The following is a 12,219-nucleotide window of genomic DNA, read 5'->3' on the forward strand; positions in this document are numbered from 1 at the left end:
GCACGTCTTTATTGGGAAATGAAAAGAATATATTGCGAGCCGATGACTCACAGCATTCTTGTTATTATCATGCCTGAGCCAACGGTCACCACTCATATTATTTTCCCCCAAGACAATTAAGAAAAGAAATGAAGCTGTTCCTTACATATTAACCAGTGCACTGGCAGAAATTCAGTCTATAGCAGGAATTTATATAGCGAAAAATGTGCACACACAAATGAATGCGTTTCTTTAAATGAAATGACAGCTTAATTTTACATTTCCCCAACAGTTCTCTCTGAATGTCTGACTGTATAGGAATCCATATTTACATGAATGTGAACAAAAATGCTTCCCATTCACATACAATGCCAGCACAAAAATTGGCATGGCTAGAATGAAACAGAAAAAACTATGTAGTAGACATGCTGATTATCATACCTGCAAGTCAAAACCAGAACAACAAATTGGAAAAGGCGGCCCAAAGAAACAGTTGGGTCTTTAAACAAATATTCTCTGTGCCTAAACCAACAGAGTACAATACAAAGAACAAAAAATTGGACGCTTTGACAGTTGGCATTACTGCAGAGTGACTTGAAAAGAGCCAAAACACAACAAGTCAATTTGAAGGGATTCTTGATCACCTAAATGTATCCTCACTCTTTCTGGCTACTGCTACGGTGGTCTACGCAGGAGCTTTGCATAGAGCCGTTGCATTACTAGGGGAATCCTCCAACAGACCAGGACAGGACAGGACAGAGCAGATTGCAGAGTAAGTGATGGATATGAGCTCTGGATAGCCACACTCAGCTGTCACGGCCTCTAATGACGTAGACGTCGGCAGACAGAGGGAGGCATGATAACATACAAGCCACAGACAGCACACACACACAGCCACACTACTCCACAATGCACGCGCGCACACACACACACACACACACACACACACACACACACACACACACACACACACACACACAGGATCCATTGACCCATTCTCCCAGAAAGAGAGAGAGAGAGAGACAGAGAGAGAGAGAGAGAGATGACATCCACAGCAGCTAACCAGCCTTGGTTCCGCTTGGGTGTGGGCAGGTCAAACATAGCAAGAGACTCTCATGAACTCCCTTGTGATCCTTGAGAACTCAATCAATAATAAATGAAAAAAAAAAAACTTTCTGAAAAACAGAAAATCATTAAATATGAAATGATTATTGTGAATCTGATTCATTTTACAAGGTCTGAGTTCCTGTCAGGTCAATCAAATAAAAGGCTTTTTAAATGAGAAACTTAATTCATATCTTGTAACAACTTAATAGGCAATTGCTTGTGTGAAAGCGCATTTGCACTTGATTATTGTTCTGAGAAATAATGTAGTCCCTTCACAGGTTAAGAAAAAGACACCTCAGCATAGTCAATGTTTTCATTTGATATGGATAGATGTCTTTCATTTTATGTAACAGCATAATAATGTATAACCATTCCCATCTTCCACTACTACGATTTGGAATTTGTGCCTATGATAAGACGATTATGATCTCCCATTATTTGTTGTCCCTGACACGCTGAAGGTAGGGCTGGGCAATATGGAAAAAAAAACATATCACGATATGGATTACTTTATATCACCATAACGATATATATCACGATATAGCACAATTACATACGTTTTCAGTTATTCTCTTTATTTGCTCTTTATTTTTTCATGTCGCAAAACAACCTTTCTTTAAAATTGATCTTTTTATTCTTATTTTTACAGTTACATTAATGTATAGTGTGTATTGTGACAACATGAAATGTAATTAAATGATATTCAATTGTATAAAATTGATCAAAATTACTATCACGATATAAACGATATAGGAGAAAGGTCACGATATACACTTTTATATCACGATAACGATATATATCTTCATATTGCCCAGCCCTAGCTGCAGGTCATAATATTATGGCTCAAACAGGAGTTTGGTTTCACCAGTGTTCCCGAGGTTGTCTAAATGCAGTATTCATATCCAGGTGTTCAAGAAACACCAATTTATTGACCCGTCAGTCCTAATTTCTTCACACTCAAGGACACAATCTGGCCTGGTTCAGGGTTTGTAGTAGCCCTTATAGTTACACCAGGAAGACTTTACAGAGGCTCTCACACAACAAAGTAAGATACAGTAAGTATCAATACAATAGAAATAGTCATCGTTTGTGCCACACATTTCATGCAATGAGTCAAGATCAAAGTCCTTGCTCAGTCTGGATAAGGATACAGATGGAAAGCTTTGCCCTAAGTGTCACAGAGTATCTGCCAGGGTGCTGTGGAGAGCTCCACTTATGTGTCTCTTAGTTCCCAGATTAGTTTAAAAGGTGTTATGCCGCATATATAACAGCAGCAATACTGTGCATAGATAGGTACTATAAAAAGGTCTAGTCCTTACATTTTTCTAACAAAGAAATATACAGTGCATTCACCTGAAATGACCAACCATCTTTTTAAAACCTCCAGGGCATCACCCATCACTTGACAACAAACTCTTAGCCAATGCAAGAAAACTAACAGCAATTTGGCATGCTGCAGAGTTCACTTTCTCTTCAGTGGTCATCTGTGCTCTCAGGACTCTTCAAGCGTGGTTCTTTCAAGCGAGGAAATATGAAGCACTTAATACTACAGTTTTTAAAATGTAGCAGGCTACAAAGATCCCACCGCTTTTCGGTCTACTGGGCCTTCTTCAGAGTTCAGAGCATGACTAGGCCACCTCTATTACATTGGCAGGAAGTAATTTGGCCGGGCTATTACGTTTGAAATGCATTTTTTTTTTATTACGTTGGCAGGGTTATTACGTTGGTGATAAGTTATTATGTTGGTGGGTGTTACCACCTCGACAACAACTACCGCCTTGACTAGCTCCATTAAAAGATAAAGATTTTGTATTGCTGGTGTAAGTTCTAAAGTTGCTTTACAAACACTGTATAAGCCATTTGCTGATTTGGGGGAGGGGTGTTCAAATCATTTTACATGAGACAGCACAATATAGCCCTTTCGGCCACATGACCCATTTCTTATACAGGCTAACCCCCAACCACCTTTTTCAACAAATGCTCTGAGGGAAACACTCTTGATTTCTCCACCTCATCGCAACATTTTTTTTGGACCTATGGGAATGCTACACAGCTCAGGCACCATTTTGCTCTGGGCCAGATAACAACTTTCACCTGATGGACACATAAATGTGAAACATCCCATATAATATCCACTAACTACTTCAGCAAAAATGTGAAATGGGTAGACGTTTAATAGTTTTTTCAGGTTTTAGAGATGACACACCCAGGCAGTTGCTTAGGCACGCGCACACATGCACACACACACACACACACACAGTGCTGAAAAGTGACATGTCCATCAACTATAACAAAAATTCCTTGCCTATGAAAACCCTGAATGACCTGAAGGCTTCAGGCAATAAGACGACTTGTTCTTAAAAAGCCTAACAACTGCAGTGTGCTGACAATATTGTCTTCCAGCAAAGCATATTTTTGTGCTGGAGAGCAGTGGCAGTGAGGTAAACCAAACTGTCCAATGAATTTGACAGGTGACATACAGTATACATACACACACCTTCAGGTCACATTTTTTCACCCCGAAAGAGATGTAAATAGGTGCTCATTGACTTTTTTTTTTTTAACAGCTATTCGACTCACCAAACTCTGTTGAGGTGGAAAATCTTTCCCAGACCCAGAACGGGCTGATTAAACACACATGTTTTGTTCAAGCCGGTGGCGAGAAACGCAGCCTAGAGCGGTGTGCTGTGGAGAGAAAACCGCTTTGTTCGCCGCTCTGCAGTGCTCACCTATGTGTGGAGAGCGGTTCACCTACTGCTACTCACATATTGAACGCAAGGGCTTCTCTTCAGGAAGGAAAAAAAAGAAAAAAATCATGGCTTAATGGAACTTCATGGCTTAAATTCTCATATGCTTTGCTCTTAACCAGACACTTGTGATTCCAGCTAGAGTGTGAAATACAATACCCCACCGCCTTTTTAAGAACCTTCAAGTATTAACAGGCCTTGCAATAAGGGCCATTAAAAAACAAAACAAAGTTCTCAACTGATGCCTCATTCTCTACACAGGATTAAACTTTACAAACAACACAATACAGCTTAATCAAGACTGAGTTCTACTTGGCCCTTGCCCTGTATCAAATTAATAAAAGTGTGTCCTGCATATTGCTTTATTTAAGTATCTCTTCCAAAACTACACACTGGAAATGAGTAGTCGAATAGTGTAGTACAAATTGCCCCCCCGACCCGTTATCATTCGTGCATCCCATTCAGCAGCAGTGTGGCACATTGTGTTGTGGAGCTTAAATGACAGCCTATGGTTACCACTGTATTCATTTCCTGAACATTGTGCATTTCCAGAGTTTCAAGATCCTTCACTCTTTCTGAAAAAGGGGCAACAATAATATGAAGGTGGTGCACCATTTCATACCCCCAGCCTCCCGACCCCCAAAAGAAGTCACGATGACAACCGATGTTCCTTCCACATAAATAACTGGGAATGCTCCAACAACAGTATGATTAATTGACAGACATTTCCTCGTGTCTCTGAAGGCTGCTTTAATAAGCCGAGGTGCCTCAGTAGGCTACGTAAACAAATGCAATCTTCATTACCCCACTTACAATATAGAGGCATTAAGGGGAGACCCAGCTGAGCTAGTACAACCCGTCTTGCTATTTACTGATTAGATGGGAAACAAAACAGTCAGCAATGCGATTTTGTTTCACGTGATATTCAAACTGTCACACCTGTAAAAGACAGGTTACAGATACAATCCCCCAGGGACTATTAGGAATGTACAGTAAGCCAAGTGCCTGCTCTACACAGAAAAAAATAATAATTTAGACTTAATTTTGAAGTTTCTATTTTGTGTATCTATATGCATGCATCATCATGCAATATTATGTACTTACTGTACAATATACACTACATACCCAACCCTGACCCTTGTAGCACAGTGTATGTGGTGTTACTATACATTCAGTCACACATTTTGTATAATCATATAATTATGATTACATGATTATAACACAGAAAATGAGAAAAGGGGATGGGATGCAAATAGGGATAGGGATGCTAATTATCGATTAATTCATTAATCATTACTTGATAGCCTTATCGATCGACTTACGATTTAAGTATTGATAAGCAGCGTTTTCCACCCGAAATCTCAATGTTTCTCGATAAAAAAACTACTAAATCTAAAAATTTTAATTAAAAATTGAGATAAAATACCACATTTAAATTAATTCTATTTCAATTCTTTAATCCAAAGGTGATTTAAATATTCCCACTATTCACACCCCTCTTCAAACACACTCTTCACATGCCCATTTCACCTGGATCTCGTCAGTTGAATTGACGATTAATTGCGATTAATGTTTTTTAATCGATTAACGCATTGATAGATTAAAGTCGATTAATCGATTAATCGTTTGCATCCCTAGTCGCACCATGCATCGGTTTCTTTATTACACCGACACGTTTCGGCGTTGTGCCTTCCTCAGTGTGCGCACTGAGGAAAGCAGAACGTCGAAACGCGTCTGTGTAATAAAGAAACCTAAGCATGGTGCGACCTTTTCCCATTTTTCAGTTTTACAATATTTTGGTCAGCACCCTTAAAAGAAGAAAAAATTGTTGGCTGAAGCCTGCTCCAACCTTTATGAACTTTATGATTATAACACAAGCATTGGGATTTTGCCCCACTAGACAGGAAGCTTGGGCATGCATGAAGAATGCCATGTCGATGGGAAGGGCTTTGCTCCATCCAAAATAAGAGCACGGGTTGGTTGGTCCATTAATCCACACTTTGGCTGCGTTTAGTCTTCTCTTGGCTCCCACATCAAACACAGTGATTAACAGCAACCCCGGTACAACCTCCTTCAGGCAAGCGTGAAATATGTGTCAAACAATCCACCATACCTCTGAGGGGGTGGGGGGTCGTGGGGTGGCACGGTCTGGCTTTGGCCGTTCCTCACCGACTAGTATGACAACACAGAGTTTTCTGCAGCGTCAGCACAGTGTGTGTGTGTGTGTGTGTGTGTGTGTGTGTGTGTGTGTGTGTGTGTGTGTGTGTGTGTGTGTGTGTGTGTGTGTGTGTGTGTGTGTCGTGTGTGTGTGTGTGTGTGCGCGCGCGAGCGCGTGTTTCACACTACATGATCCATGTCCTCAAAATAAAGTGAAGAGTTGGGTTAGAAGAGCGGCGAGGTCGGCAGACAGAATAAAGGAAGAAGAAGAATCACCACTGGCCTCTCTCCACACGCCTCATCTATCTGACCCCCAGCCCGGTCGCTTGTCCACACACGGTTCAGGTGCGGGTCACAGTGCTCCTCTGGCCGATCGGAAACAGAACCAGCTGCCGACAGTGGCAGCTTAATGGGTGCTGTGTGTCAATCATCTCCAGAGAAGAGAAGTGCCAAGCACGCGCCTGTGTGTGTGTGTGTGTGTGTGTGTGTGTGTGTGTGTGTGTGTGTGTGTGTGTGTGTGTGTGAGTGAGTGTGAGTGTGAGTGTGAGTGTGAGTGTGAGAGAGAGAGAGAGAGAGAGAGAGAGAGAGAGAGAGAGAGAGAGAGAGAGCGTGAGTGAGTGAGTGAGTGAGTGAGTGAGTGAGTGAGTGAGTGAGTGAGTGAGTGAGAGAGTGAAAGTGAGATTGTGTGTGTATTTAGGATTTGAAAAGCCACAGCTGCAGGCTTGGTGGTTGGACAAGAGAAGAATAAGAATAAGGCCAAACGTTAAAAAAAAAAATCCATCTCAAACTGTAACTGTTGCCTAACAAAAAAAATCTCGTCGTCTGTGACTGGTTAAGTCCTCCTCCTATATGGCTGATTAGGTCCTTAATGCAGTGCTGGGAGCTAAAGACATTTCAGCAGCTACAATGATCGCCCAGCCGGGATAGTTTTTCTTTTTTTTTCTCCCCCTCTTCACACAGTTACTCATTAATGGAGACACTCTCCTGTGGCACAGATGCTAAACAGAGCTGTCTACTGGGAGAGGGAAACACACCACCCAGCAAACGCCTGTGGTTCTGTGTGTGTGTGTGTGAGCGTGTGTGTCTGTGTGTGTGTGTGTGTGTGTGTGTGTGTGTCTGTGTGTGTGTGTGTGAGTGTGTGTGTGTGTGTCTGTGTGTCTGTGTGCGTGCGTGCGTGCGTGCGTGCGTGCGTGTGTGTGTGTGTGTGTGTACACTTTCCTCACTCTGCCAATCTTAAGTCTCATTACTGCTCCTTTCTCTAGTCTAAAAGGTGATCGTTCGGAAACTTAATCGCACTGTCATGTTCGGCAGCTCCCTTTGAAGGGTGTTGTTTATTTCATGTTCATGTCTTTGCCACTGTGTGACAAAGGGAAAAACCCACACTGTTGACTTGTTCCTAACCTTTTTGACTACATTCCTTGACAACAGGGACTGAATCCCGAATCGACCCACCATCGTGGCCAACAATGACTCTGATTGTTTGGCAAAACAAAGGAACACGGCGAAGGGGGTGTGGGAGAAAATTAAAGCTTTTTTCCGAAGCTCACATGCTGTAAAATAATCCCTTGTTGAATCCCCCTCTTTGTCCCGGCACCCTCTGGCTATCGGCAACGCAGCTCTGTTTTGATATCTCAACATATTTCCATTACCCAACCAATTGAGGCTGACAGACAAACAAACAATTTCACTCTTTTTTTCCATTCTTGCCATTTCACGTTGCCTTCATTTGTTTGGTGCATAAAACCTCTTAACTTTTGTAATATTACAAAGAAAAAAACGAAGTTTTAGTGTAGAGAACATGCTGAAACTCAAAAGGCTGCTGACGATGTCTTCCCCTGCAGAAGAAACTGCCTTCTAGTCGCCGCGAGAAACAGGTGAAAAAAGCCACACTTGTTGTCTCACTTTCACCTGATCGTCTACTCCTGAATGAGACTAGTGGAGAAACGAGCAGCCGAGATCAGAGCAAGGCTGCCAGAAACAGATGGTATGATGACTACGCTGTGTGTGTGTGTGTGTGTGTGTGTGTGTGTGTGTGTGTGTGTGTGTGTGTGTGTGTGTGTGTGTGTGTGTGTGTGTGTGTGTGTGTGTGTGTGTGTGTGTGTGTCATCACAAGCGGAGGAAACCTAACTGCACCGGCACTGCACTGCATTGCATTTCAAACACACTCATCACTTTGCGCATGTCTGCCACACAAATGACTCTCTTCTGTCTCTCCCTCACTGTAATCATGGCATGTTTTAATAGTCATGCATTGTGATACCGCCATGTCATTATTGATGTATTATGCCTTAGTATTTTTAGCAAGTATTTTACACTGCATTACAATGGCTGTTACACAAAAGAATATCTGAAAGGACATCTCAAAAAACGCATTCTGAACTTTCGGAATAATGAATTGCCAAGAGTGTTTGAATGTTTGGCAGAGCTGCATCTCGATGCGCTAGGCTAGACAGACGGCAGAATGGAAAGTGTCTATGAAACAGCTTGTGCAGCTGTCCCTATTCTACTCAATGCTGTACCACGCTGTTCTATTAAGAGTTACTCTCGCTCTGCTTTCACTACTTGTGTGACACAACTGACAAAAACTGCTCCACCGTACTGACAACACAACAACGATAAGCAAAGCAGTGAGGAGTCAGAAGCCTTTTGGTACACGCCCCCAAAAAACACCTTCATCAAAGCTCCACCTCAAAGCCCATGTGTACTTCTATCATCAATTCACAATTGTAACAAGCACAACACAGGCGATTGAAATTGCATTTCACCTGACATCAGATGCTATGCTATTGTGGCGAACCAGAGAGCCAACAAGTCTCATGCATGCATGAAGAAGATACTCGAGAATATGTTCTTTTTTCTATTTCGGTTTCACAACCGGCTGGCAGGGTATGGATGTAAATGAACCCATTTCACAGCTCGGGTGCATTGTAAATGCAAGTTACGCTTTAATCAATCGCAGAGGCATGGACGGCCACAATAAATCTCAGCCCCGCCAAATAGCGAGCTGGAAGTGTGCTGCTCTCTTAACAGAGAGTGGGCCGTCGCCGTGCTAGGTTTTTGTGTGTGTGTGTGTGTGTGCGTGCGACACGTCATGAGCAGTGCAGCACCGCTGACTGGTGTCATTTGGTGAGAAACTGCAGCGACAAACAAGCTTGACAAGCACATGGGATTCATTAGCTTCCTAGGGAGATTGGACATCTCTTTGACGGATGAAATTATACAGTGTCAGGGCGGATTAAACCCCAGAGAGGGAAGCCTGCCCAATAAGCATTTGCCGCCTAGGTGTCTTGAAGTGTCCTTTGCATTATTTGCTTAATTCCATTATAGAGCAACTGAATTACTTTTTTGGCACTTTTGGTCATACACGTATACTTTCCCAGCCAGGAAAACAAAAAGTCAACTTTAAAATCAACACATCACATATCAACTTTATTCTTGCCTTACACGCCACTACACCTATTCCCTTAGATTGCTATGAATCAAGTTTTTTTGTGCTAGTTTGGTCATACTCGCTTTCCAACTAAGAAACAACAGGCCTACTTTCAAATCAACACATCCCAAGTCATCTACTGTATATTCTTCTACAATATTGCATATGGATCACTACTTCTTTGGCTACTACTTGGTCATACTCATACTTCCCGACTAACACAAAAAAAACCCTAAAACAACCCCCGGAAAAAAACCCAACAACAACCATACATGTCTTCTTGTCTCGCAGGCCACTCCCCCCCCTGGGCCAAGGGACAAATCCTATGGGCAACGGTCCAACAGCCAGTTACCATGGAGACAAGGCAAAGCCTATTCACCATCACATTCCAAGTAGCCTACTTCGGAGGAGACACAATGGTTCTGACTTTGCCAACTTTTTCCCCACGGCAGTGAGTGTATATAATTGTGCAACCGTGCATGGCAACAATATGGAAATCTCAGAGCTCTTCAGGTGACAGGCCTTGTGTCCCATTAATAAATAACCTATACAAGTACAACGTTTTGCACCCATAACCTCCTGGCATTAGGCCCGTATGATTATCTTGGCATTCCAACACATTAACCCCTTTGCACAGAGCCTGTTATAACCTTACTGTGATTAGTCTTAAACTGTTACAAGGCTTCCGGTAATGTCATAGCAATGTTGTTATGATGTAGTTGAGCCTGTTTAGTCATGAGTGCAGGCTACTGGGTAGGCTCTCCTTACTCTGTGCTGTTATGCGCTGACACAGTGTCAGACATTAAGAGGTAAAACTTTTATTATAAATGCTGAAGTTGCATTATTATGCATTTATTACACATCTTTATTACAAACTTGCTCCATCTCTAGTCTGATGAGGATGCTTCACCTGACAAATGGTAATGGTGATGACTGTTCCTCTCAGTGGCGGAACAATTGCACACAGGGCCCCAGGGCAAACCACCTATAGGACCCCTCCATACAGCCTGCCATGGTAACAATAAGCCCCCCAACACCAATACAGAAGGGCTCTGGGCCCGAGGGCAAATGACCTGCTTGCCCCCCTAATAGCTATGCCCTGGTCCCTCTTCCTTCCACCCTCACCTTTACATGTTCCAGCCATTTGGCCTGATATAAAAGGCAATGTGTGTTCTCCCACGTGTAAGCCTACTTCACATTCATATGATGGTTAATCCGATTTTAATCACTGATCATCTCCAGAGGAGTGAGGCTACAGCTGATGAACTTTACTGTGGCATACCAAGCGTGTGCGCACTCAATTACATCCATTGCCCCAAGGGGTCAAATAAAATATCCAGAATCTCATTAAACACACTTACTCGTGAGAAACCCAACAGCTAAAAAAGTTGTTATACTACTCAAGACACTTTGAACTCCAATAAACTGCTATCGCAAGTAAGTCACATTTTTCATTATGGTGATTTAACTTCCCATTCAGACATGGTCCCCAATCAAGAGTTAACGATATTAAACTAGCATCTTACTTGGCAGTCTCAGCAAGCCCAAGCACTGAACAAAATGTAAGTTTAGGAGACTCACCTTCATGTCCGCGAGGAACCTCGATGCCTCTCTTCAGCAATCGCTGTCTGTCGAACCAGTAGCTGAAAAAAAAACATGTAAGCATAAGCTCCTGTCCTGAGCGTGTTATACAACCATGGCAAACAATCAGGCCAGTAGTGACACGCACAGCACAACTTGGTCGATGCGACAAAATAATGTTTAACACAAGGGCGAGGCTGGTTTGCATTATTGAGTCCTAGATGTCACATCATGTTATTCGAATGAACACAGCTGGCTCTACGCAAGCACAATTTCATTCTTTCAACTCCTCGACGCGCGACAGTCTGGTGGTGAGACGGTGCGCACAGCAGAAATACAATCGCTTTCCTGGTAAACAGCACAACACCGCGGGGGTTGGCTTAAAACGGTCGTTGACGACGGCCGCCCTGCGATTATTTTACCGTGAATATAGAGGTTTCCATCGAGTGTCAGTCGTATCTGACCTGACAGACTTTCCCCGAGTAAAACGCTTAAGTTGATGAGATGAATGGGACAGCATTTTCAGCCGTTTATGTAATGATCCCGTGTTACTCTGGTCTCAACGTGATTTTCTTTTGCTATGAGAACATACGGCAAGTTCAGTATCATCCACAAAAGTAGGCCTACAACTTCGACTATTACTTACAGTATTGGGTTGGTGAAAGATATATTGCCGATTATATTGACAGAAACGCATATCCGATTCGTTGAACTTCATCAAAGTCAGAAAATCCCACCAAGACAAACTACAGTAGCCATACGAGGGAGCAGGTTAGCGTAATGTCTGCGCTACAGCATTCGATGACGCCATTTCTGTGCCACACCGCCGATGCATTAGTAGGCTATGAGGGCGAAATAAGTACAACACCGAAAAGAAACACTTTGGCAGATGATCACAACTGCAACATCTTATGGGCTATTCTTCTTAGGACACGGACATTCGTATGGTGGCAGTGGAAATGTTTGCTGCTAGCTGGTATCATTGTTGGGTTTGTTCAAGCTATCTCGCCAAGTGGGACGGACGGTACAGTTTCTCACTGTAGCCTTTAAATGCGTGTACAAAAACGCTCGATGGTATTAAAACCAATGCATTCCTTCGCAAGACCGAATATGATGTTTATGATCAAATCGTGAGCAATGGAGAAACACTTTACGCAGTAGCCCATTTGTAGGCGGATAATACCAACGGAGGGCATATCTCCGTGTACAAGAGAAAGC

General features: G+C 42.7%; 1 protein-coding gene across 3 annotated transcripts in view; it reads right to left on the reverse strand.

The window, feature by feature from the left end:
• arid4b (AT-rich interaction domain 4B) overlaps positions 1–12,219 on the reverse strand; it is a 75,170-nt gene that overhangs the window by 61,521 nt on the left and 1,430 nt on the right. For all 3 annotated transcript variants that reach the window (XM_063191880.1, XM_063191879.1, XM_063191881.1), the window contains exon 2: positions 11,002–11,063. In XM_063191880.1, coding sequence (XP_063047950.1) covers positions 11,002–11,007 — 6 coding nt within the window. In that variant the 5' untranslated portion in view covers positions 11,008–11,063. The remainder of the gene's footprint in view (positions 1–11,001; positions 11,064–12,219) is intronic.

This window comes from Engraulis encrasicolus, chromosome 24 (assembly GCF_034702125.1).
Source record: "Engraulis encrasicolus isolate BLACKSEA-1 chromosome 24, IST_EnEncr_1.0, whole genome shotgun sequence".
In the NCBI taxonomy this organism is placed as follows: Eukaryota; Metazoa; Chordata; class Actinopteri; order Clupeiformes; family Engraulidae; genus Engraulis; species Engraulis encrasicolus.